At 43.9% G+C, this 26,453-nt stretch overlaps 2 protein-coding genes across 4 annotated transcripts in view; both read right to left on the bottom strand.

Moving 5' to 3' along the window:
* Mrps6 (mitochondrial ribosomal protein S6) overlaps positions 1–18,507 on the bottom strand; it is a 54,292-nt gene extending 35,785 nt beyond the window's left edge. The window contains exon 1 of the mRNA XM_021209635.2: positions 18,352–18,507. Coding sequence (XP_021065294.1) covers positions 18,352–18,396 — 45 coding nt within the window. The 5' untranslated portion in view covers positions 18,397–18,507. The remainder of the gene's footprint in view (positions 1–18,351) is intronic.
* Positions 1–18,511, bottom strand: part of Slc5a3 (solute carrier family 5 member 3) — a 30,239-nt gene extending 11,728 nt beyond the window's left edge. The window contains exons 1-2 of one of the 3 annotated variants that reach the window (XM_029544845.1): positions 15,701–18,085; positions 14,369–14,446 (exon numbers count right to left, since the gene is read on the bottom strand). The gene's annotated coding sequence lies outside the window, so the exon portion shown is untranslated. Of the gene's footprint in view, positions 1–10,257; positions 13,780–14,368; positions 14,447–15,700; positions 18,086–18,351 lie in introns of those variants that run through there. The other 2 variants (XM_021209634.2, XM_029544846.1) reach the window with 2 other exon arrangements.
* Between the last annotated feature and the right edge of the window lie 7,942 nt (positions 18,512–26,453).

Genomic DNA, 26,453 nt, shown 5'->3' with positions numbered 1-26,453 from the left:
AATTTCAAATACTATAAATCTAGCACTGGGGAAAAGGGACTAACATTTTGGCTATCTAGAGTCCTAGATACAGGTACATTTACTAGGTGTTAGCATCTGCCTGAGAAGCTAAATGTTCCTACAGTCAACCCATAGTCATAAGGAAACCTAGAATTATAAATGGCTAGTGAAAAACAAGATACCCTACACAAAAGTGCTACAACAACTTCCCACACTACATACTGCCCTCATGATGCTTTCTGCTAGGGAGGTGTTGGAAGGAAGAGAGAGAAACTTTAGAAGTAACAACATCTTTCCCTTCCTTCTTCCCCTTTTCAGGTAATGATTCCAAAACAAAATCTAAGAAGAGGAAAGCATTGCCCTCAAGGTTTGATCTTATAGAATATTTTCAACATTATGGTGTGTCTAATTCCTTCTTCTTGAGTGAAAAGCAAAGGGAGAAGATGTTCTGGAAGAATCAGTAATTTGTTATTCTTCTAAACCCGAACAAAAAGTTGTCAACCATTAAATCATCTTCAATAAAGCCATCTGATGTTTTCAGTTCTGGATTAAGATGATTTCTCTGTAAAACACACATTTAAATGTAACTACAATTAAATTATAAAGCTGATGGTTCTCCAATTAGTAAAGAAACAAATCCTAAATTTTCACTTAATTTTAAAAATAGCTGACAGATCATTAAGAATACTGTTATTATTCAAAGTAATATTGTCACATGTTAAGACCTAAGTGGCTGTGCTTACTACTGAAGAAACCTCAAAATAAAGTTTCCCAAGCCGGGTGTTGGTCACGCACGCCTTTAATCCCAGCACTTGGGAGGCAGAGGCAGGCGGATTTCTGAGTTCGAGGCCAGCCTGGTCTACAGAGTGAGTTCCAGGACAGCCAGGGCTCCACAGAGAAACCCTGACTCGAAAAAACCAAAAAAATAAATAAATAAAGTTTCCCATGCTTGGGAGGGAAAAAAAAAATGCTTCTATAAATCTAGGTATTTTGTTTTTAAAAATCAACAGTAAACTTAGGAACCATAAATAAAAACAAAGCCATCTTTTCTCAGAATAGCTTGAAATAAAACTGTACTGTTAAAAACTTGAAAACACTGAATAAATAAAATAACCAATAAAAAAACAAAAACAAAAAACTTGAGCATACTCTCACCAGGAAGAAGACAGAGTCATTTCCTAAAGACCAGAGCCCTATATACTTCTCAGGTTTAATCCATACCACTCCCTAGAGAATGGTTCTCTATCATCTCAGCACTCTTTTACATAGCATACAATAATTACACCTACATTTTTAAAAAATGCAAATAAAAAAATCCACATTAAAATCCTGCATCCTGAAAGTCATGTCAGTGATAAGAGACTGCCAAAAGCAAAAGCAAAAAGCAAAAAAATAACAAAATGAAAAACCAACTTAAGTATAAATTTGTATCATTACTTCATACTTGCCAAATCCTGAAGATATTTTATGACTGCTTTCTTAATTCTCCAAATCTTTCAGGTTTATCAAAAGTAAATCAAAGCAAACAAACAAAAACCTTCCAAATTATTTAGGACAAACCCTCCAATAATTCAGTAAACTCTAAGCTGAGTAATAAACCTATTTATTTAGAAGGATAACTTTAAATGGCTCAATGTAAGGGCCCTTCCTCAGTCACAGTGGAGAGGTCAGAGACCTGCCTTTAGTCAAGATACCCTATGACTCAAGGACCGGTGTACCCTTGTCATTTGTTCACATACAAAGCCTTGCTGGTTCCAAGGACCTTCACATAAAGCTCTTCTTGGTAGAAATTTAACATGGGGGTTGGGGATAGAGAGATGGCTCAGCGGTTAAAAGCATCATCTGCTCTTCCAGGGGTCCTGAGTTCAATTCCAGCATCCACATGGTAGCTCACAACCATCTAAAATGGGATCTGATACCCTTTCCTGGTGTGTCTGATGACAGCTACAGAGTGTGTGTGTGTGTGTGTGTGTGTGTGTGTGTGTGTGTGTGTGTGTGTAAAAAAAGTGTGGGAGTATAGTATATAAAAAAAAAAAAAAAAAATTTAACATGTTTTCCAAAGGCTGAGAAAACATTCAGAGCCTTTGTTTGGATGGAGGAGGGGATCCACTTCTGACCACTGTTGATGTAGCAGCTTATGTGTTGAGAGACAAAGCACTCAGAAGCAAAGGAGACATTTCCTGATTCTATCACTAGAAACCAGTGCTGGGACCATCACTTTCTGTCAAAGAGGACTCACTCATGGCGTCAGCTAAGTCACATTCCACGTTCTGTAGAATGTTCCACCTGGCTGAAACTCCCATACAAGGTCTGAGTCCTAACTTCCTTAGATCTGAATCACAGAAAACTGAGCAGTCAAATCTGAGCTCAGAGCTGTCCAAGGCTGGACACAGGACACACCTGGAATCCCAGCGCTTGGGATGCTGAGGCAAAGGACTGCTTCAGTGCAGACCTGCCTAGACTACTTTGAGACTGTCTCAAAAGAATGCAAAGTGTGCTTGACTCTGTCTTCTCCCTTTGGGTCCTTCCAAAGCTACAGATGACAGCGGCTTCTCACTGAACACTGTAATAGCCTGTATGTTTTTAGAGTTTTCTAACTTAAAAGTACATACAGGGATTAATACTTCCTAAAGAATTCAAAATAGAAAATACTAACCCACACAGGTCAATTCAGACTGTACAAAGATACACATACTACAGTACAATGACGGTACACAAGTGTCAGTCACAAAAAGACACTATCAAAGCCCTGAATTTCAGCCTCTCAACACTATTTCACATTTCTTTAAGTTGGGGGTGGGGTCCTAAATAAAATATACAATAAGTTTTGTATATGTTTTTATGTTTAAGAAGTGAACAATTCTTCCACAAAAGCACCCTGAGCGAGGGGGTCCAGAGCCCCTCTATTTAGGAAGGCTACACACGGCAACACCTCCATCTGACATGCCACATTTAACTGTGGTTTGTAGTCAGAAGCCTTCTTTCACAAGTAATAGTTTTCTTTGATATAACTCTTTTTTTCTTTAAAGAAAAACATTCCAGAACAGAAATATTTGGAGCATACAGAAATGGTCCCCCATAAGAAAAGGTGTTTTGAAGCAGCAGGACTTCCCCACTAAAATCGTGGGTGATACATTACTTATAGTTTCACACAAAGTCAGAGGGCAGATTTGTTGGTCATGCATTTAAATGAATTAAATCCAAAGACAGAAGGGAAATGCACATGGTGCTGTGCCTGATTAACAAGAAAAGAAGGTGAGACCCATCAACTATGAACTCCTTTAGGTGTTAAAGACACAAGTATGAAATAGCGGGTAACTATTTTATTTATATGCCAAACCAGAAAATTATTTGTAACAATCTATAAAAATCCAGGATGCATATATCTGAAAAGAAAAGCCACATGTCATAAAAACCAAACAGGCAACAAGGAAAATAGTTGCAGAGCTCAGTCTGGGCTCCTGTTGCAATTTCAAGACATATGTGAAGTAACAAAGCATCAAGTCATGGTTCACAGCCTGTGGGTGGCAACCCCTTCAGGGGGTGGGGTCAAACAATCCTTTCACCTGTGTCACCTAAGACCATCCTGCATATCAGGTATTTATGTTTTATAATAGTAGCAAAATTACAGTTATGAAGTAGCATCAAAAACAATTTTAAGATTGGCATCACTACAACATGAGGAACTGTATTAAGGGTTGCAACATTAATGAAGCTGAGAACCCCAGGCATTGATTATGTTGACCCTAAAAGTGACCAACTGCACTGTCCTTACCTTTGGGGTAACCTGCACAGGGCCCCAGCACTGACAGTGCTAGGCCTAGTAAGTCAAGACTGTGTAGTAATAGAAATGAAAAATACTCAACACCTGGTCACTTAAGGCTCACAAAAGAGTTCCCTGGAGGTCTCCTGTGATCACCTCGGTGTTCCATGAGCACACCGGAGGCTTCCTTTGTCTCCACTGCCAAGCCACAGACATCACAGGTTAACACCAGATTGCATGATCCAGCAAAGCAGTAGGTGTGGGCTACCCAGACAGAGGTGCAAGTCCTTTAGTACAATAGGAAATGGTGACTCTCTGAAGAGCAGGACTTGAAGATCTGTCATTTCTTTTTTTTTTTTTTTTTTGGTTTTTCAAGTCAGGGTTTCTCTGTATAGCCCTGGCTGTCCTGGAACTCACTCTGTAGACCAGGCTGGCCTCAAACTCAGAAATCCGCCTGCCTCTGCCTCCCAGAGTGCTGACATTAAAGGCATGTGCCACCACGCCCGCCTGATCTGTCACTTCTTAATAACAATATGTCTCTGTGAACGTCAAGTGTGATATACAGCCACTGCCTAGATCATAGGGGCATAACCAACATGGAGAAAGTTCTTAATACTGTCCCCAACAGCAGGGTGGTGGCTCTGCTCAATTCACTCTCTCCAGACAGAACTGACTGGGAATGGTAACTCTGCCCTTTCAAATTTACCTGCCCTGTGTGCAGGGAGTTTTAGGGCCTTCGCAACTGTTCTTGACATACAGAACAAGTGGATGTATTCAGAGTGTCCAATTCACTTGCAAATGTCTTAAAGAGGTTCCCTACCACTCCATCAATTGACATCACTCATCTTCAAAACACCAGAGCTTATGTCATCTTAGACCTCTCATACCTTTTCACTGATGTCATCTTGAGTTCAATAATGAAAACTCTGTGAGTGGCTACTCACATGGCTATCTTCTAATTTTACTTTTCAAGAGGCAGAATGTAGATATAATACAGTTTACCAGAGACACTTAAAAGCAAAAGCAAGTTTTCTTAATACAACTGATATGAATTTCAGCTAATCATGAGTGCAATGCTATAAATGAGTTAAAACTGAAAATTTTAAAACCCTCATGATCATCATAAAGACAGTTATTGTGATCATTTTACACATGAGAAAACCAAGAGTTTACTTGTCCCTGAATCTAGTTGTGTGTAGGGTAGAATTTGTATCACATCAGTGTCTATATTGCTTCTGCCCATAACTACAATGCAATACTTACTGTCTTCAAAGAAAAGGTCTTTCTGTGCTGATAGGCAAAAATACACTGATAGATTTAAACAAACAAACAAACCTTCACACATCATACATGTTTAAAAATTTGTTTGCAAGCTAGGCATGACAGCACATCCCTGTAATCCTTGCAAGGCTGAAGCAGAAGGATCCCAGACTGAGTAAAGACCAGCTCAAAAGAAATGATTCTGAGTGGCCAGAACATCTTCATGGTAGACACACTGAGAATATGAACAGAACACTGCAAAGAGCACTTTGTAGCAAAATCCAACTCCAGTATTTAAGTGCAGTCACATGTAAGTGAATATGTGGAGAAAATAATATTTAAAAAGATTGAGGTCGCACCAGGTGTGATGGTGCACGCCTTTAATCCCAGCACTCAGGAGGCAGAGACAGGCGGATTTCTGAGTTCGAGGCCAGCCTGGTCTAGAAAGTGAGTTCCAGGACAGCCAGGGCTACACAGAGAAACCCTGTCTCAAAAAAACAAAAACAAAAAAAACAAAAAAAAAAAAAAAAAAAAAAAGAAGATTGAGGTCCATGTAGTTCAGCATCAGAGTGTTGCCTAACACATACAATAACTTGTGTGATCCCACACTCACTCCACTTCAGTGTCTGTTCCCTGTCTACCTCAACTCCTCCAGCCCGCCTTCCTTCCACATTACCATCCAATATTCACCACCCTAAGCAAGCCCTCCAGTGTCTTATTCACAAGTACAGCGCTGAGAATGCTGAAGTTCAGGTCTCCTCCACAATCAACAAGCACCTTAGGCAGTGTGACTTAAAAGGTCTAGAAGGAACAGCACACTTCCTTCCCTCAATTTCAAGCAGCTACAAATAAGTGCATGTAGAATGGTGGGCCAGTCATTCTACATGCAAGAAAGCCCTTTGTTGAGATAGAAATGTATCTGGGGATGCCACCTGCCCCTCCTAGGCCCCTTCCAGCACCCCCTTGACTGTCCTAACTCCCCTTGGAACAGTTTCACATTTACTGCTCTGTGTTGCTTTGTGTTTGTCTTCTCAGATGATTGCTCCTATGCGCTCTAAGACTGGCAAGCAGCGATCCCCTAAGCTCAAGCCATACAAACCCAAGCCCAGGCTTCCTGCTGCTGCTAACTTAGGCAGAACTTTTGCCTTCGCCACCTCTCCAACAGATCTGAGTTGCTTCATTGACTATAATAATCATCTGTGTTGCTAAGTACTCCAGAACCTCACACACACTAGGCAAACACTCACCAAGTTACAGCCCAGATGAAAAGGTTCCGTACCAGCGCTGACCAAACACCAAGTAGTAAGTAGTACTGTTACATACAGTACATGGAGAAACTCCTCCAATCCTCACAAAACCTCAAGGAGTAGATGCAATTATCCCCAATTCATAGATAAAAACACTGAGAAGCTGGGGGTGCAGGTCAGTGGTACAGCACTTGCCTAGCATGTACAGAACCCTGTGTTAAGGATCACCGAAGTACAGGAACACCCTCTCTATGTGTACAGAATTGCATTCTCTTGTAGTATTCTTCAGGAAAACACACACAGAAATGAGTATGTATCAAGAAAAAGCCAACTAGTTGATGCAAGAAAAGAGAAACAACATTTGTAACCTGCACTGCAGAGCAATGCACCTGCAGTAATGGCACCCCGTGCTAAAACCTTTAGGACAAAAGCTGGTAGTAAACTTTAAAATGGATGATATATGCATTTGCTGATAAGTCAGTCTTATAACGGAATGCAGCACAACCATCAGTCGGGGTTGTAATGGAATGCAGTACGCCACAGTACTCCACAAATGTACAGCCTCAAGTACTCAAATTCCTACCCACTACCTTCCAAAAAATATGTGGACTTAAACTAAAAGAACACTGTGCAGAGGTAGTGGACTCACTATTGTTACAGCATGTGAGACCAATAGGAAAGCATAACCTGTGAGACTTGTTCAGATTCAGACTGGAGTAAAGGACAGTAAAGAGACAGCACCAGATGTCAAGGTGGCTGTTTTTAAATAGCTACACAGTAAAACTCTCCTGGTTACAGGAGAAGTGGTGTATTCATCTTTGCTTCTGCTTTTAATCTAAATAAAGTCTTCCAGCAGTAGCTGATTCAAATACAAAAGTCAGTAGAAAACTACTAAAGAACAAAATGTCCAGTTCCAAGTCTATTATTCCATATGTCACTTGTTATAAAAAGGAAAGGAGGTACCACTTGCCATGGAGTTATCCAACATGGGTCACCAAAACCAGGTAACTGCTTAATTTCCCCAACAAAGGCCACTGGCACAGCTCCCAACACAGTGCTCTGACATCCCTGTGAACAGTCCTACTAATCTGCCTCTAACCACAAGGAAGAACTACAGAAAACCCTAGGTGAGGTGTGGAGTATGCAAAGCATCAATGGCATTCTTGAAAAGGTTGTACAACTGCCCAAGGAAACCAAACAACACCTAAAAGCATGATCCTTGACTTACTACTAGATTTTTTAAAAAGCTAAAATTAAGTACATCACTCACATCTTAGATTAAAAACAGAGAAGATACTAACAACTTGTGATGAAAACTATGCAGTAGACTATCAAATCAACTGTTCTGTAACAGTTTAAAATTTAAGGGTTAAAGTATAAAATACACTTCAAAAACAGGTAATAGAAGTAGAGACACCATAAGACTGACGTGTTGGTGGACCTGTTAGGGCTGAGTGATGACACTGATTTATGCCTAAACCTTCTAACACCTATAAAATGTGGGAATATGCACCCCAAGGCAACGCCAGACAGGTTATCAAATTAAAGAATTGTGGAGATGCTGAGGATACAGCTCATTGAGAAGCATGCAAGAAGCCCCAGGTTCAATCCCCAGGACAGTATAAACCAGATATGGTGGCACGTGCCACACTTGGGATGCGGACCCAGAGGAGAAAGAAGTTCAGAAACAGCTGAAATAACATGAGAGCCAAGGTGAATGGGAAAAGGCACTAAATAATTCTGTGCTGTCGACTCTTTCAAGCAAGGTTTTTGTATCAGTAACAGCAGTAGTCGTCACCATCTGAACTGAGAATGTATTAATACAACTCCATCAAGACCTCCTCATGCTCCAACTACTGGCCTCAGCTCATCTACTAAGTTTTCATCTTACCTTATCACCCTAACTATAATGGACCTTAGCACATTCTGTTCCTCTTTTCCATTCATGTTTTTTTTTTTTCTTTTTTTTTTTTTTTTTTTTTTTTTTGGTTTTTCGAGACAGGGTTTCCCTGTATAGCTCTGGCTGTCCTGGAACTCACTTTGTAGACCAGGCTGGCCTCGAACTCAGAAATCCACCTGTCTCTGCCTCCCGAGTGCTGGGATTAAAGGCATGCGCCACCACGCCCAGCTGCCATTCATGTTTCTTTATACACACATTTCCTAGTGTGTCTCCTGTTAGAACCTAAACCTTGAACCCCATGAACACTGAGACTGTTTATTAGCCAGAGCATTCCTGAAATAAAAGGTAAAACCGGCTGGCACCTATTGGTATCTAATAGATGTCAACTATATTCTCCAACACAAAAGCACTTTGATTAAACTATAGTAAACTATTAGATGTAATCAATAAAGGCATGGCTCCCACTTCAGACTACCTGGCCTATGTGAGCTGTGATGCTGAACACTCCCTTTTCTCCTCCTCCTCCTCCTCCTCCTGCTCCTCCTCTTCCTCTTCCTCTTTTTCTTCTTCGTTGTGGTTGTAATGTAAATCACACTAATCTTCAAGATGTTGAAGAATACAAAGTGAAGGAGAAGCACATCCCTCAAATACACATTCACACACAGCCTTTACTCCAGTAACCATTAAGGCTAGGCAGCACTACAACGTGTGCATCTATCCCTCTCTAAGGCTAACAACCATATGGCTCAAAGCAGTAAAACTCAACCAAGTCAACTTAGAGCTCACCTTCACAGGAGTATAGGTGTGTGTGAATGTGTGTGTTCAACCTACTTGGTTCCTGTTTTGTTTCTAGAAAACACTTACTACATGGCTTCTCTTTCCCCATGTGATGAGACAGACACTGAAACCACAGCATCTTCGTGATAAACCACTCTCTAACTCTCCCAAGAAGCCAGTTTAGCTGTGCCCTAACTTCCCCTAAGGAAAAGAGAATTTTTCTTCAAGAAGCAAAACTAAGACCAGAAATCAGGATAATTTAACAGTATCCTGAATAAATCAGCACAAAACAAGTATGCTACTGCAAACGATGAATGCAGGAGGCCTTCCTCTTCTATTTCAGGTAAGACAAGAAAAGAGTCTAGAAATTCAAAGTTTCCGAACCGCTGTCCTTTAGAAATCACAAAACCAAATCTTGGAAACTTTAGAAGTAACGTCCAGTGATTTCATCCTAGTAAGGTAAAATATTTAATAACAACAATTTAAAAAATGATATTAGGAGAAAGTCTCAAGTTTCTTCACTCTTTTTCTCATACAGACTGAATTTGGGGTAGGAGGACACACAACAAAAAACAAAAATAAAAATGTACTCAGTCCACACATGAAAGTGGCATTGTTGGGAGACCAGAAGTGCTCCAAGTCCCCAGGCTTGGGCTGTCCCTGTCAGAACCTTGATGACAGTTTCAAGATCACAAACTCCATTCAGGTGCTCTCTAGAGACAACTCACAATCAGCAGGCAAGCAATGCACCAACAAAAGAAATACAATCAAAACAACCTAGACTGATCACTGACTTAACAAGGTCAGGTAATTTAAAAGGCAAACAGAGGAGCTAGAGTACCTCTGCACTAGGAAACACCACCAGGCAACAGCCTGTGCTAAATTGAACTTTTAACTCACCTACTGAGACTCACCGTAAAACTGAATCAAAACCACTCCCCACTGCATGTTTTCTATCTGCAATGCACTTATTGGAGACGGCAGCCATTTCTGTACTTTTCTAACAGAAACAAGAACTGCACACTCCTGCTGGGGACCTGGTCCCAGCACAAAGCATCCACAGCCCTACACTCTGGGCTACACACACAGCAATCTGGCTCCCGATGCTGCACCTGGGAAAATCAAAGAATTTAATGGCCAGAACAGATGTTGAGGAGAGCATTTTCTAAAGTGACATCTAAACAAAGCCAAAACAGACTCCTGCTGATTCTGTGAGGAAGGTGGCTAAGGACCGGGGTCTGAAGCCTGAGCACCCAGGAGACACTCAGTTACATCTGTGCTTTCACTTCCAGTTTTCCTTAAGTTCTTACCTACACGCCAATCTCTTGAGTATTCAAAAATTGAGTAAAGACTCCCTTATCAAGGACACGGTAATCACAGAAGAAATGATTAGGGCAAAGGAAAGCCAAACAAGTCAACTGAAACAAAGTCGAAAGGTATGTTCACAAGAACCTGGATCTGAGGTTTCAAATTTGCAATTTGATGTCAGGTATCTGGAGTAGGAGTAAAGGGAGAAAGACAAAAAGCAAAGATTAGTTGAGGTACTAACATGATCCCTACTCTACAGAAACACAGAGCCTAGTCATAAATAAAAACTTAAGTCCCCAGTCTTGACTAAGCTCACTGTTTTTCCTAATGTTGAGAATCACAGGTTAACAATTACATTTCTTCCTAAGTACACCCTGGCCAAACACATCATTTCCCAGACAAAGCATCACTGCCCGGAAGCGCTATTTCTAACCCCTAAGAAATTAATAAAATGGGAGAAATCAAGCAGACCTGGTGAGCAGGGCACAGTGGCTTACCCCTGTCCAAGCAGTGCACAGGAGGCCGAGGCAGGAGGATGACATGGATCAGAGGCCAGTCTGGTAACACAGTGGAAACTACCTGGACAGGGAGGGAAAAAGACAAAGGAGAAACAAAAACCCAAGTTAAGCATGCTCAACATAATCCAACAATTGAGAAAGTGTAAGCTGTCCACGCCGTCCCTCACTCTCACACAGTCAGGCTCTCCTTAGCTATGTGCACCTCACCTCTCTTGTACACTTCAGCCTAAATGGCCTCACATAATCCAGCAATCTGAAACTGGGAAATGCCAGGGAGTTTTGGGTTGACTTTTTTTAATTGTGATTTTTTTTTTTAATGAACTGAACATGTTTCGTGTTTACTGAGTAGGTAATTAGTCCATTATAAACCACTGACAAATAATCAAGGTGAACTTTGTCCATATGAATGCCCAGAGAGGTTTGGAACAGCCACTTAAATCCAATTAACTAACTCGGAAGTTACAAAACGAGAGCGCTAGCTGATCTTGACACACCTCATTTGGCCCATGGTGCCAACACTCTGAAAACCGAATTTCCTATAAAACCTGATTTCTACACGGAGGCAAGAGAGAAAATGGGTGGTGAGCCCAGATCACAAGGGCAGTGATCATTGGAGTGACCAGCACCAACCACACTAATCGCACTGAGCAAGAACTGTGTTTCAGGGTTGGATGTTGATATAATAGCATATTAAGTTTACCTTGTAAAGTAGCAACAGTAAGAATCAATGGAAGATGAGGTAATGCATTCAGAAGCTACTCTGGAGCCACACTGGATATTCACTTCCCCTTCAAAAGTCTTCCAGTAAGGATCACCCTCATTCAGAAATGAGAAACTGGGAGTCTAAAATGCTTAACTTCCTTGGAAGTACAAGTTCTATCAGCCTCTAAAGAACCTTCCAGGTCTTATTGATTCTACCATAGCAACTAATCTCTTTATTTGGAATTGTATGTTTGTTTGCTCGTTTAGAAAACAGAATCAAAGCACATACTAAAACAGGTCTCTTCATACCCAGTCACCACATCTGATCAAACCATCCCTACATACCTTAAATGTTTTAACACATAAGCTGTATATTTATTGGTCAACCTTAACATGAGACCAAGTCCTTGGAGAATGGAGATGATGACAGTCTCTTTGTTGAAGCTGTGCCAGCCATATCTACAAATGCATGTACAATTCCCCCACTTCCTGACAGTAGAAAGCTTCTGTAAAGCAATCCACACAGTACACAGACTCTGAGCCTACTGTCCCCCCTCCTTCTCCTGAGCTCAGATACTTGAGCACTTCTCAGTATAACCTATAGGCACCATTTTAACCACTCACCTTGGACCAACTTATTCCAAAGACTCCAACTTGGTTTTCTGAATAAAGCTTGCATTTATTTCAGTCCGTTTATATGATATGCAAAATACCATGAAAAGACTTTTCTACCACAAAATCATCTTGGAAATCTGGAACGTTGGGGCAGCATACAACACACAGTCCCAGGAAACTCACTGACTTGATATGGCACAGAGAGTCACCATGCTATATCCTATCAAAACCTGCTCTACAGAAACAGTGATTGTCAAAGGCAGCTGTGAATACCTGCTATGCAGAGCACAGGAAAAGACAAAACTAAGACACAACTGACCCTAAAGAACTACAATCTAACACTGCAGGTAAGACACATTAACCAATTAGCTATTAGTACAAAGTAGAAAGTACCCCAATGAGGGTGATAAAATACAGTGCACACATTGGGAATATCCATATCTACACTATTAGCAATGCAGGTCCTTGATATCTGTTTACGGTAACAAGCTGAAATGAACTTGAAGGTTTCCATGGAAATAGTACGGTAATGTGGAAAGGGGAGAGATTCCATAGAGGAGCAATGTAATACATGCATGAAGAAAATAAAAGGGAATGGTGGACACAGAGATGCACAATTCTGTTATTCACTGTGTTGAGTGAAGAACACAGGAAATTAAGTAATGGTGTTAGAAAAGAATAGATTGGAATTGTACCAGAGACCACCACGATGCTACACTTCACTATCCTCTGTGAAAAGAGTATACCCTAACACACAGTGTTCACACTATCAACTAGCATGAACTATCAGACACCCAATGTACAAGATACTATTTCCTTATGAAAATTCATCTCAGATTTATTAAAATATTTCAAGAACTTTGCACTCTAATAAATTATGAGTACTAACCATTCTCAGTGAATAGTTCTTCTCAGCATCAGAAGAAACTGCTGAAAACACTTCAAGAATCTAAGACTGTTCATCTAAGGCAGAAAGCATATGTATGACCGAGACCTCAGCAACACGAAGTTTTCAGTCTGAGGCAACAGAAGCAGTTACAAAGCACTAACGTGATGCTGGGAACCACAATCCATTAAGTTTTCAACAATGCTGAGCTGGCAATGCCAAGGTGTTATCTAAGAGCCTACAACAGACAGAGGGAAAGCCAGTGTGGGGGCTTGACTCACAAACCACACATCACAAAGCCAATGTCAAATGTGAAATGCTGCAGAGGAGGGAAGGATCCCAGTAGGAAAGTCAGGAAACAGCACAAGTCATAAAAAGCTAAGAGAAATGTTGAGCCTGGACAGTGTTCACCCTGTAAAGAACTAGATGATGAAGCAAAAAGGGTCAGACAACCTTACTTTTCTCATTTCCACAGAGCCGCAAAATATAGCTCATTAAATGTAAAAGTGTTTCTCAGAACATGGTGGAGGAAAGGCGAGTGGCAGGCGAGCCAGTGTGCAGACTCTACTTCAGAGCACTGGAAGAATAGGAGGGACCAACTGACTGCCCAGAAGTTTTCCTTTATGCAATTTAATAACCTACCGGGCATTTATTTGATTAATTCCTTAAATCTGATTTCCCTAAACAAAGATAATTACATGCTTTACAACAAATCTGATGGTTTAACAAAATGGCCTCAAATGAAATATTAAAAGGAGATACCCTTGGGCTGGAGAGATATTTCAGTGGTAAAGAACACTGACTGCTCTTCGTAAGTCCTGAGTTCAATTCCCAGCAACCACATGGTGGCTCACAACCACCTGTAATGAGATCTGGTGCCCTCTGCTGGTGTGTCTGAAGACAGCTGCAGTGTACTCATAAACATTAATATTACTTTTTTAAAAAGGAGATACCCTTTTCTTTTGAATATATAAACTCATGAGACTATTATAAACAAATTCTAGTACAAAGCCAGTGACTAAGACAACTAAAAAATCCTATTAAATCAACTGCTACTGGTTTTTACATATCAATAACCAGAAATACACATTCTCCTCTCTCATCCCTGCACTCCCATGTTCAGCCAGACTTCTGTATCCCAAAGCTCATCTACTAAAAATGACAAGCAATAGCACATCATTGAATGCATTACAAGTCAGCTTTCAGTGCTTTTGACTATTTTAAGGTGATTTTACACTGAAAAGATCTAGCAGAAATCTCCATATAAATACGACCTAGGCTTTAACTCTACAGCAGACATTAGTAATGCGGCATGACTACAGCTGGGGTAGAGTGGGTCTCTGACAGCAGTGTCAGCTCTACAAACCATATGTGACAGGAAAGACTCCTTACCCCCACGCCATCCTTGTTTCTTAGCTGCAGCTCAGGGGCAGGCACAGGACTCCTTCTATCACCTTCTGCTGTAGTGAGCTGTAACCCAAGAGAACTTTAATGCCAGATCAAAGTGCAAAATTGTTCACAAAGCTCTTTTAAGTGTGTAGCTTCAAGCATAGCACAAAGAGTGATCATCAAAGATATAAGCTAAGCTATAATGCTCGGACCCAAAAAACCAAGAAAATGAGATATAATCACCTGACAGCTGAACACTTCCAGGACCTGACCTTCTACATCAACTAATAACAGAAATTTCACCATGTCCTACTTATCAAAGGTTGTCAAGCCAGCCCCATCTGGGAGTTCTGAAAAGCTATCCTTTCTAGTATTACTTCCAGCATATCCTAAGTTGGACACAGCTCTAGAACATCACAAAACACTAGCCAGGTTGTGTGATCAAAGAGGCCAGGTGAAAGAAAGAAGACGAAACTCTTCAGCTGCTAAGTTTTAAAAAGATCACTACCTTCTGCATCCTACAATTATCAACACAGTCTTCTGTAGCTAACTTCACAGTATACCATAAAACTCTTAACCTGCAAACCACTTTAGTGAGCTACTGTAAACTCTAATCTGCTTTTTACTAAAATTAAAAATGGAGAGTATAGAACAAAGCTTAAGGTTTAATGAGCTAGCTATGTCCCTTAGCCCTCCTGGAGCACTGGTGCTGCCCTCTGCAAACAGGTTCTTATGTATTCCAGGAAGGGAAGACACTGTATTCCTGACCTCCCTGGCTCCACTACCAAGTACCACAGACATGTACCACCACGCCCTGCATGCAATTCCTAGTTTTAAAAATCCCTACATACAAAAGGACATATAAATGCTATCTTACTGTACAGCCATTTAGTAATTAAACTAGGTATTATTTAAACCATTCACACACAACGATTCTTGAGTAATAATGACATGACTTCAAGAAGTATTTCCTCGGGGCTGTCACAAATCTACCCCATCAGTGACCAATCATATGACCAAAAGGGTCAGGCCTAACAAAGTGCTCTGAACTATGTAACCAAAGAATATTTACCTACTGCACAGATTCTTCTTCTACACCCACTTCAAGTATTAAAAAACAAACCCTATGAAGTCCTTTAGGGCTGGGTGTGGCTTTATCGATTTGAACCCACAGCTCTCTTTCACCTATCTGAAAGGAGAAACTACAGAGTGACGTCCAGGAGCTCAAGAGAAGCAGCTCATCAAATATTCCCAGCCTCACCAGCCCCCAAATCCACCTCAAAGTCCTCCTGAACTGAGCTGAGCGGGCAGAAGTGAAGAGCAGCCTGCACTCACCACCCCACAGGCAATCCTTGTGAGAAGACACTGCTGGCATCTGCGACTGGGTGTCCCTCTGCAGCTCTGTCCTTCCTGTTTTCTCTCCTGAAGCTATTAGAAGGCCGGATAGGAGCTTCCAAAGCCAGTGTCAGCAGCTCTTCTATGAAGGCACCTAAGGCTGTTGGTCCTAAGCAACTACCTTCCCAACAGCCTGTCAGCACCCTCAGAGCCTAACCCCCACAAGTTTTTATCCTGGTTTTTATGCTACAAAATACAAAATTGTAACTTTGAAATAACATTAAAATACAAGTGCACAACCTTGAGGACCGGTGGCCTGCACTTGTAAACACACAAACCTCGAAATGCATCAAAAACAAGGGCTCCTGAGAATCAAGCCAACTTCAGTGAGGAAACAGCCCTAGAATTTTGAGAACTTCTATCCCGAGGTCTCAGCCTGAGAACTCTCACAGGCAATCTGCTACAAAGGCACTCACTATGCTATGTCAACATGTATCTTTACATTTAAACTCTAAAAGCTCAATTAAAGTAAATTAAGCCTGAGGTCAAGGACAGTAAAATAAAGTAAGAGTCACAATAGGGAAGACAAACTAAGACTGCTTTGTAGGCATAGGAGAAACAGGAGTACAATATTGGGTGGGCGACAGGGTCTCTAGGAGACTGCAGTTTCTCAACTCCCTTTTCTGCTTCAGAGCCTGCTTACTCACAGCCCTGGAACACAAGGCTCTTGGAGGAGAGGAGGGAGGGAGAATTCCGACACATGGAAGGGTGCATTATCAGGTGTCCAACATGCATCTCAGAACTCAGTTTAGAAAGCCTTCCCGCTACAGAAGCGAACTGTCCCAGGCTGGAACTGTGGTTCCCCAAACGCCTGTTATAGGTATGCAAGCCACTGTGCCATTTCCTATTAAAACCAAGTGCATTTTCCTTTATACTCACAAGTACACACCCTGTAAGAATTCAGTTTTCTAAAGCTGAAAGAAAAGAAAATTGTCTCGACTCTGCACATCTTTACTTGTTTACAACCTTCTCAAAGTCAGAACTAAAAACTGAGGTTGGTCATTTTATCTAGTTTCTCTGGGTCTGTAAGGATCTTCACACATCTTCCACCCTATGTTTAAACACCTCTCTTCCATCTTCACTCCTCTCTAAGGTGCTCTGAACCTACCCTCAGGCTAAGATTTTGAGCAGGTTACACACCCGACTTTTGAATCAGAGTGAACACATATCCACATCATGGTAAAATACATTTAGCCAAGGTTCTAGGCAGCCATGCTAAGCAAGTGCGAAGGGTCACTGCTATCTCACACCCTGAGGGAATGAATCTTGGTGATCACATTTTTTCAGTCTCTAACATCACCTAAAATATATAAGGGAGGCTTAGGTAATTTCCACTTAATCAGAACCAGTCCCTTTTTAATACTTTCGAAACACTGACCCCTCTGTTGTTACTATTCTTTTAACGCTGTAAAACCCAGAGGAAGGAAGGTAGATAAAAGTACATTACCAAGAGGTGAGACAATGTTCTCCCGGAGCCAGGGAGTCCGTAAGCTTGGGGGGGCACAAACTTCTGGGCCATCAGGTGGCTCTGGTGTCCTTTCCAAGCCAACCCTGTACAAGGCACACCTAACAATCTCCTCCTGCTGCGTGACTGTTAGCTGTTCACCGGAGCCTAGCCCGTGACCCCTGGCTTATATTGATTCAAACTGAAGCCAATACTTGAAATTGACCCAAAGCCTACATGCCCAGGGCTAGAAGAGAACTGCTTCCCAAGCTCAGAAAAGGCACAACGGTTGCTTTTATTTTGTTTTAAACTGTACCTGCTAGGGAAGGAGAGTGCGTGAAAGCACACTACATTACCGAATTCTCTCAGAAGAATGGGGATTTCAGCGACGACTGACTGACTCAGAACATAGCTGCCTCCGCCGGCCTCCGACCCCAGTCCGTGACCCGGCTGCTGGTGGTTTATCATCCCTCCAAACCTGAAAGTCCCTACCTCAAGATCAATCAAAAGCTGGGGGAAGGCATGTCTTCTGAAACACAAGCAAGGCCACAACTTGGATGAATAAAACTGGGCTAAGGGCACCCGGAGCAGGATTTCCGCTGGAGTCAGAAAAAGAAAGGTCAAAAGATTTTTTTTTTTTTTTTTTTGGTGTGACAGCGGTGACAAGTGCGTGGGTATACACAGCCGGCACTGGCAGACTTTGGAGGAAGGCTGTACTGATCGCGGACGCTGAGGGCAGGCGATCGGGACGAGCGGCCGGCGGGGACGACGAGCAGCTTCTCGACGCGTGGGCGCAGAGCGGGGCCGGCCTGGGTTCTCGCGCGTGTGTCCTCCCGCAGTCCTTCCATCGGACTCCGGAGAGCCGGGGTCCGAGGCCCGCCCCGCCCCCTGGCCCGCCGCCTGCTCGGCACACCCCCTCCCGCGACCGCGCACACGCGCGGGCACACACCCCCCGCCTCCCGCGCGCACGCGGCCGCGCCGAGCGCCCGATCCACGCGCGCCCCCCCACACACACTTTGCGCCCGCGACCTCCCGCGGACCGCGCGAGGGGGCCCGGTGTCCAGCAGGCAGGGCACGCGGGACTGGGAGGCCTAGAGGCGGCGGGGCGCGCCCGCGCGAGAACTCGGTCTGAGGGAAGGTCACTTACCCGCCGCATGGCTTTCAGAATCAAAGCCAACTCGTAGCGGGGCATCGCCCGGGATGGCGGTGCCGAGTCCAGGAGAGCCGGGGTCGCGAGGGCGGGGACGCGAGGCGCAGAGGAAGACGAGTGGGGGGACGCGGCCGGTCAGCTCTCGGGCGGCGAAAGCACCGTGCGACCCAGCGAGGCCCGGTTTAAAGGCTCCCGCAGCTGCGCAGACGGCTCGCCCCGCCCACCGAGAGCCCCGCCCACCGGCACCGCCCCGCCCCTCTCCGGGAAGGCGCCTTGCACTTGCACCTCCGCGGCTGCCTGCCTGCCCTCCCCGGCCGTGTCTGTGTCCCCGAGCCTGCGGAGCGTAGACACGGTCTCGAGCAGCCCGTGGGAGACCGTATCCTCGCTCGGCACGCACCCGCTCCCCGCCGTCTCCGCGCCTACCAACCTTGGGCTCTGGAACCCGGTGGAACTTTCCAGGCCTCCCTGCCCACCCTCCCTTCCCGGGTGCTAGGCGAGCGTGTGCGCGTGCGCCGCGGTGCGGTGCGTTGCGGTCTGGCTGCTGTGTGCCCCTCGCCCGCGTCTCCAGGGAGGAAGGCGGGGTGCTGAGGAGTGACTGCTGCACCAAGCCGCAAAGAAACAAGCCTGGAACCGAAGGGCTATGTAGGCATTTGCTGTGTGTGCCTAGCCTGATTCAGAAGCCGGCCAATGCTTCGACTCTCGCCAGTTATTCTTTAAATATTACCCTTGGTTTTCAGGTAAAGGAACATAAGGGTTCCCTGAAGCACAGGAGTAAGAAGGGGCTTCATAGAGGGTTCCAGGTCCAGCACTCCCCAGCGCGCACGCATACACACACACACATCCGTACACGCGCGCGCACACGCACACACACACACACACACACACATAGAGCTAACTCCGGACTCCCCTCCCCTCCTTCTGCCCCTGCTCCTGTTTCTTAGCTCTGGAAGGCACTAATCCCGCTGCAATGGTTGTCTTCTGCTGCCACCTTACCCCACCTAAAAGGGTCTTTAAGTGAAATGTTCTTGGAACTTTAAAGTGCTCTAATAACACGGTAACTTACTGAGGGCTTACTGTCTGTATCAGGCGCGACACTGAGGCTGTTTGTTCTCACTTTAGCTCTGTGAAGCAAACCGTACTACTCGCCCTATTTTAGGTATTAGCAAACATAAACATGCAAGGATAATTTAATTAGTCCAAGGTCATACACAAACGCGGAGAAAGAAAATTTGTGTCCAGAGTGTTTGAAGAATAGCTTCACTGCCTACACTTATAAACCTCACCCCATCATCCCCCATCTTACAGGCCAAGATGTTGGTCTTACTCGGTGGCATTGGACATTTTGATAAATCACAAATGGAGACTATCTTTGTCACCTCCTCCACAGACCAATCTCCACGGAAGATTCTGGTTTTGAATACAACCTAGGACACCTGGGTTTTTAACATTTTCATTTCTCCGGTTTGTCCTGTGCCCTTCAACACAAACTACAAAACCACCTACTTAGCATCAGCCACACACCTGGGTGGTTGGGTTTTTTTCTTGCGGTTGTTGTTGGGGGTCTTTTTGTTTGTTTGTTTTGGTTGGTTAGTTGGGCTTTGATTTTAAGCAGCATGCAAAAAAAAAAAAAAAAAAAACAGAAGGAAGAAAGAATTTCTGGGCATCGAGTCGTGAATTCCAGGTCTGTGTGACATCCCACTTCAACTGTCCTTCCTGTTGTCAGTTCTGTGGCCCAGTTTAGGAATGTGACGATAAGAGCCCCACGTGGCTGAGCAGCCTGGATCACCTCCTGTTGGAAGCACCATAGCTTTTCCCTGACACCCAGGGAGGAGTCAAGGCCCTAGTTCTCTAGACAAATGGGGTGAGGAAATTAGCCTGACTGAACGATGCCTCAGGGAAGACAGCACCCCACAACCCTCCCAAGCTGTTGGCCACCCACAGACTCATCCCATTTCTTAAAGTGGAAAAGAAATCAGCTATCCCAAGTCCCCCTTTCCTCAGAAATAAGGAAATTTTAAATAAGTGGCCATGGCTTCGTTAGTTTTATTGTTAAAATTAATGCTGATGCAAATTGAAATTTATCAAAAATAATTTTAAACTATATATACTGTTTGGTAAGCATGTGCAGTCATAAGCCATTTCTATAGTATTTAAATTATTGATCTTTAAAAAGTATCTCTTAGGATCTTAGGGGAAAAGATCTAATATGGTAGATCCGTAGGATTTTATTGGCCAATTTTCAAGTAAAGCCTTCTGAAGAGTGACAGGAAGAGAGACTAAGTCAGAAGTTAAAATCCAGGGTGCTCTGGTTAATTCATCACCTTGCTGTCTCATCTTCTACTACTGTGTAAGGAGAGGTTTGACCTCGAGCTTTCTACCATAATTCTCAAGATAGCTATCCTCATCTTCATCATCACCACCACCATCATCATCACCAGACCTAACATTTTGGCATCCGTTGTAAGCCAGGAGCACTGTAAGTGCTTTGCATGTATTAATATTCATTTCTGACCATAAACATGGGTATCATAACGACTGCCATTACACAGCTTCTCTCACTTGCCCCAGATCAGACAGGATTCTGGACTTGATACCGCTTGACCCACAGTATTCCAGACGACTGTAGTCACCCCTCCAGCAACTATACTAAACTCTCTTCTTCTTCCTTCTCCCCTCAACCCTCCGCAGGTCTGTTTACACTTTCCTTAGACCGGCTGCCTCTCAGCTTGTCAGTCTTCCCTTTCTCTTCAACCACGTACGTCTCCAACAGTATCCATACCTACTCTACCCCTTTGTCTGCGTCTGCTCAGGCTGTCACTACAAGGTCTCCTCACCTCCTGTCCAGGAGCAGTTTCCCAGGATCCCGGCTGCCGTCTTGATGGTCTCTTCCCAGACCCTTTCCCTCCTTGTCCCTGTCCCTGAATGTGGCCATTCTCCCACAGGCAGCCTATGTGCTAGGACTAAAGGACAGTGTAACTGGGATTAAAGGCATCAGGGGGGCAGGTATCCTGAGTTCCTGTCATTTAAGTGCATTAGAATTTGGCTGGTGTATTAGTCAGGGTTCTCTAGAGTCACAGAACTTATGGAATTTGTTGACAACTTACAGTCTGTAGACCAACTCCCAACAATGGTCAACAGCAGCTGTGAATGGAAGTCCAAGGATCTAGCAGTTGCTCAGCCCCACAAGGCAAGCAGGCAAAGGAGAATCTTCCTTCTTCCAATGTCCTTATGTAGGTCTCCAGCAGAGGGTGTGGCCCGGATTAAAGGTGTGTGCCATCACACCTCTCATCCCAGATAACCTTGAACTCAGCGATCTCCCTGTCTTAATCTTCTGGAATTCATAGCCACTATGCCTCAAGATNTCCATGCCAAGATCCAGGTCAGAAATTTGTATCTCCCAGCCTCCAGATTAGGATCACAGGTGAGCCTTCCAGTTCTGGATGGTGGTTCATTCCAGATATAGTCAAGTTGACAACCAGGAATAGCCACTACAGCTGGGAAGGACTTTGAGTTGCTCTTCTCTGCGGGGGTTCGCAGTCTACTGTGGCACTGCAGGTGGGCGGTGGAAAGTGTATAAAACAAGTGAGCACCCTGTCCATAGATAAAGAATCTGTTAGGGAAACAAGGTAAATTATCCCAAATCATAAAGGCCTGGGCTGGCACAACTCAAAACAAAGATACCTTTGCTTACCAGCTTGTTCTTACCTAACGTCAGAGGATTACTCTAAAGGGCGAAGGATCCTCCTGTACTCTAAACAGCGAGTTCTGAGTGTTACTGGGAAGAGGTAAGCCATATATAAGTAATTCTACTTGTGAATCCAGTGTGTTCACAAACCCAGCACCTATACAACATACAACTCCTTATAACTCCAGTTTCAGGGTATATTCTGCCCTGTGCCCACACACACATACACACAGAGAGACAGAGAGAGACAGAGAGACGGGGGGGGGGAATGCACATAATTAAAAATGAAAAGAAAGTGGAGAAATAGAAATTTTTTCAGTTAACAGACAAATGATCATGTTCTAGAACTAAATAAACCATGTTCTAATCTGTTACCAGGGCACTCCACACCTTCATCTTCCCCTTCAGAAAAAAGAGCTTCCTTTAACAGCACACTGTAAGCACTTTCCTAACTCTTACCTCACTGGAAACTAGGATGGCTCCACAGCCCCCTGCTCCCACAACCTACACTTGAAGCACTGGTATACTGTCCTGTGTGCCTGCCCTGTGCCTTCCCTGTGTGCCTGCCCTGTGTGCCTGCCCTGTGCCTGCCCTGTGTGCTGCTCAGTGTGCATTTGTGTTTGTTAGTCAAAGGGCCAGTTTAGACCGCAGCATTTCATACTTACTTTGCTTTTGCCTATTTTACCTGTGACCCCTCTAGTCATTCCTAAACCACTACATGCAACCATCACGCACCCTCCCCTCCCCTCCCCTCCCCTTTTAGCCATGCCCACTTAACCTGGGATTCTTTCTTCTCAGTAAACACAGACTAGTCATTACCCGCCTAGATGAATGTGTGTACACTCTCAGTGGGTATTTGGTGAGCTCTTTAAACATCTTCTCCCTTTTCTGCCAATTTCTAAGTTGCTTTAAAATTTTTGATTAAGTACATTTTGAGGGAGAACAGCTTCAAACTGTTGACTCTGCAACAACAAATAAAGAAAATGCTAAGGTCTTCAAATTATAATTTCCCTAACCTCACCCTCTTCTGTTACAAAAAGAAAAAGTTGGGACCAGAGAGATGGTTCAACAGTCAAGAGCATTTGCAGAGGACCCAAGTTCAGTTCCCAGAATGTATATGTGTCAGGCTGTGACTCACCCCAGGGGAATCTAACACCTCTGGCCTTCGTGAATGGGAGAGAGAGACTGAGACCTTTTAAAATGATAAAAATAAATCTTCTTTTCTCCTTGGAAAAGCGATGGGACGTTCTTTAAGAGACGTTCTCACGTCACCTTCTAGTGAAGAGATACTTAATACGTTCTTTAAACTATGGTTTTAAAAGGCAAAATACTTCCACTGTCTCCACTTGCCAAGTTAGTTTTTCTTCACTAACAGTATTGTAAAGTGTCCCCCAACAGCTTGTCGTAGGCCCACAAGGGTCCTTGATATTCAATGTCAATAATGTTAGAGGGATAAAGCGACTTTCCGCCAGAGCCAAATTCAGAAGAACGCTCTGGAAGTATTTGTCAGATTTAGCAAAAGGAAGACAGGCCAGCAGCTGTAAGAAGCCGGAGAGGAGCCAACACCATCTGCCCAGGGGCTCCAGGGACACCAAATAGAGCTCTAGAAGGACCCCTCCCTCCCAGGGAGCCAGGGAACTGAAGAGGAGCAGTGGATCACCTGGACCAGGTTAGCACTGAACAAGGAGCTCCAAGACTGCAGGCAAAGTAGAGGATTGGAAAGCGACATGCACACATGCCAAGCACAGAGAGCTGCAGCGAGCTGTTGTAGCAGGCAGAGTGGGTACTTCTGGGCTGAGGAGGGTTGAAGAAGACATGTTAGGACAGCCGATCCGCAGCACGCAGGATGCATTGGACGTCTGAGGCTCAGCTCATCCTGAGCCAGTTTTGTTTGACTCAGGCCACACCTGTCTTGGAGATAGCCTCACCTCTCTCTTAATTCACAGGGCTTATTTCATAATTCGGTCCATTGATTCTCCCCTCATGAATCCTTATAGCAAGAGTACAGCCTTCTGATAGGTCACAGGGGCCTCCTTTGTTACACTCGTTAAACTTTCGAGGATGGTCACCCAACAGGCCACCCCAAGTCAGCCAGGTGAAGATCCTTCCACACTTCCTAGTGAGGTCAATGTACAAGAGTCACCTACCTGTGAAGGCCACCCACCTCTGCTTGCAGGTGCTGTCTGGAAGTGGCTCTAGCGTGAACAGGGGAACATTATGTCCATTGTGGGCTGAGCACAGGATTAGTCATAGGAATCAATCTTTCAGGCGTCAGATTAGGTCCCATGGCTCTTCAGTGCACATTGGCTTGGGGCAAAGACTGTTTGAGTAAATAGTTCTGTCCTGAATCTGAACTTTTTTGGACTTCCCTTTTATTATGGAACAAGACAACAGATTTGTTGAAATGAAAAAGGGAAAAGTGGGGGTTTGGAAAGATGGCTCAGTGGTTGATAACACTTCCTGCACTTCCAGGGGTTCTGAGTTCAGATCCCAGCGGTGACTTGGAACAGCTCCCTGCTCCTTTCAACTCCAGCAATGAGGAGTGGGGGGGGGGAAGGGGTGCAGGGGGGGGAGCCCTCTTCTGGCCTATGCAGGAACCTGTACTCACATACACACACACATACGCACTTCAAAATAATGAAAATAAATACTGTTTCTAACGTGTGTAGGAGGCAAAATTCCAGCAGAGAACACGGGAGGTGAAAGATTAAATACTCTTTTGCAGTAGAGAACATACTGCAAGCCAAACCCCTCAAAAGCAGATAAAAGGGAGATTTTCTTGTTTTTTAAGTTTAGAATGTATTAAGTTAAAAGCTACACTATTTCAATACATAGTGTGCATGTGTGTGTGTGTGTGTGTGTGTGTGTGTGTGTGTGTGTGTGTGTGTTTAGATTGTTTGTATTTTAAAAAATAAATCCATTAGCAGCAATAGCAGCAGCTATCTAGACTACCAGGAAGAAAAATCCCTCAGGTACAATTAAAATGGCAAGCTAATTGGGAGCTTTCAGATGGCACCTCTCAGTATAACCCAGCTGGAACTGAGAGCCTGAGACTGGATGCAGGGGGTATCTAGGGAATGTAGTTCCCGACTTGCATAAAGCAGCCCACAGCACCGAGAAAACTTCGTGCTGACCAGTTGTTCCTCTAATATTACTGCAGATGGAACAAGTCATTTTAGCAATAATCTGAACATCACATGTGGTATTATTCCACTATTAGGTTCTGAGATGGGTCCCGCACAGGGTTAACTTCCAGCAGTTGTCAGCTGTTTCGAGACCCTCACATCCTTTATTATTTTTTCTCCTTTGCTCCAAAATATCCAGAAGCTAAGTGAGATGGTGCCTGGGAACAGGGATGGCACTTTGATGTTAGAGAGGAGAATCTGACACTGTCATTAACGATCCTATGATTAAAAGGAGACACGTCCCCCAGATACAACCACTGCACTATCGGAAACTGAGCAAGGCCTTTGGTCCAAAGGCTTTGGGGGCAGCGCTACTGAACTGCGAGCTCTGGGCTCCCAGCCCCTGGACGCAGACAGAGCTCTGGGAAAAGGTTGCCCACAGTGGTTACAATCTGAAGACTCCACACTTCACTACCACTCACCCAGGACAATGAGGTAGATCCCCCAAGATGTGGACAAAGGTTTCTTCTGAATGTGCAGGTCTGATTCTGTTTCTCCATAGCCTATCTACGGCCCTCAGGATAAAGTCCAGATTCCTCCTCGGGACTGATACAGCCCTTCCTACTGTATGGACCCCATTCCTCTGGGCACTCCTTGCCCCACCATTTCACCAGTCCACCCTGTTGGCGTTCCTATAGCTCAGCACGATCCTTCCCTGCTGACTTTGCCTTCTGTCTGGCGTATACATCCTTCCCTTCATCTGGCCTATTCCTTTTTTTTCCCCCTTTTTACTATGAACTATGTCATATAAGCAGAATTGCACAAAGCACGTATAATTAAAAGAAGCTTTAGCTAATCACCCTTTCCACACCTCTGTAGAAATACCACCTCTCCCCTGACCCTTTTCTTGCTTTTCTTTAAAGCATTATCTTTTGTATACATGTTGCTAAGCAACAGCATGTCGCTGCTTGTTCCCAATGTTGTGTGTCTTGTTCTCCTCCACAACATTAGATTGATGACTTTCATCCATTGAACCCAGCTCATTTTCTCTCCTGATTGTACAACCAAACCACCATGCATGAATTCTACAGTTGGTAAGGATGGGTTGGTTATTGGGAAGATAATTATTACCAATAACCCTGGTGGGAACATTCTTGGGCTTTCAGAATCATATCTAGATGTGCATGTGTGTGTGAGTGTTTGCTAAGACCTGGACCTATGAATGGAATGTACCTTCATGGTATGTGAGACTCCAGCTTTTCCAGCTAATTACAAAACATTTTCCAAAG

Source organism: Mus pahari, chromosome 12 (assembly GCF_900095145.1).
Source record: "Mus pahari chromosome 12, PAHARI_EIJ_v1.1, whole genome shotgun sequence".
NCBI classification, from domain to species: domain Eukaryota; kingdom Metazoa; phylum Chordata; class Mammalia; order Rodentia; family Muridae; genus Mus; species Mus pahari.
This window is presented reverse-complemented; position numbering and strand designations above follow the sequence as displayed.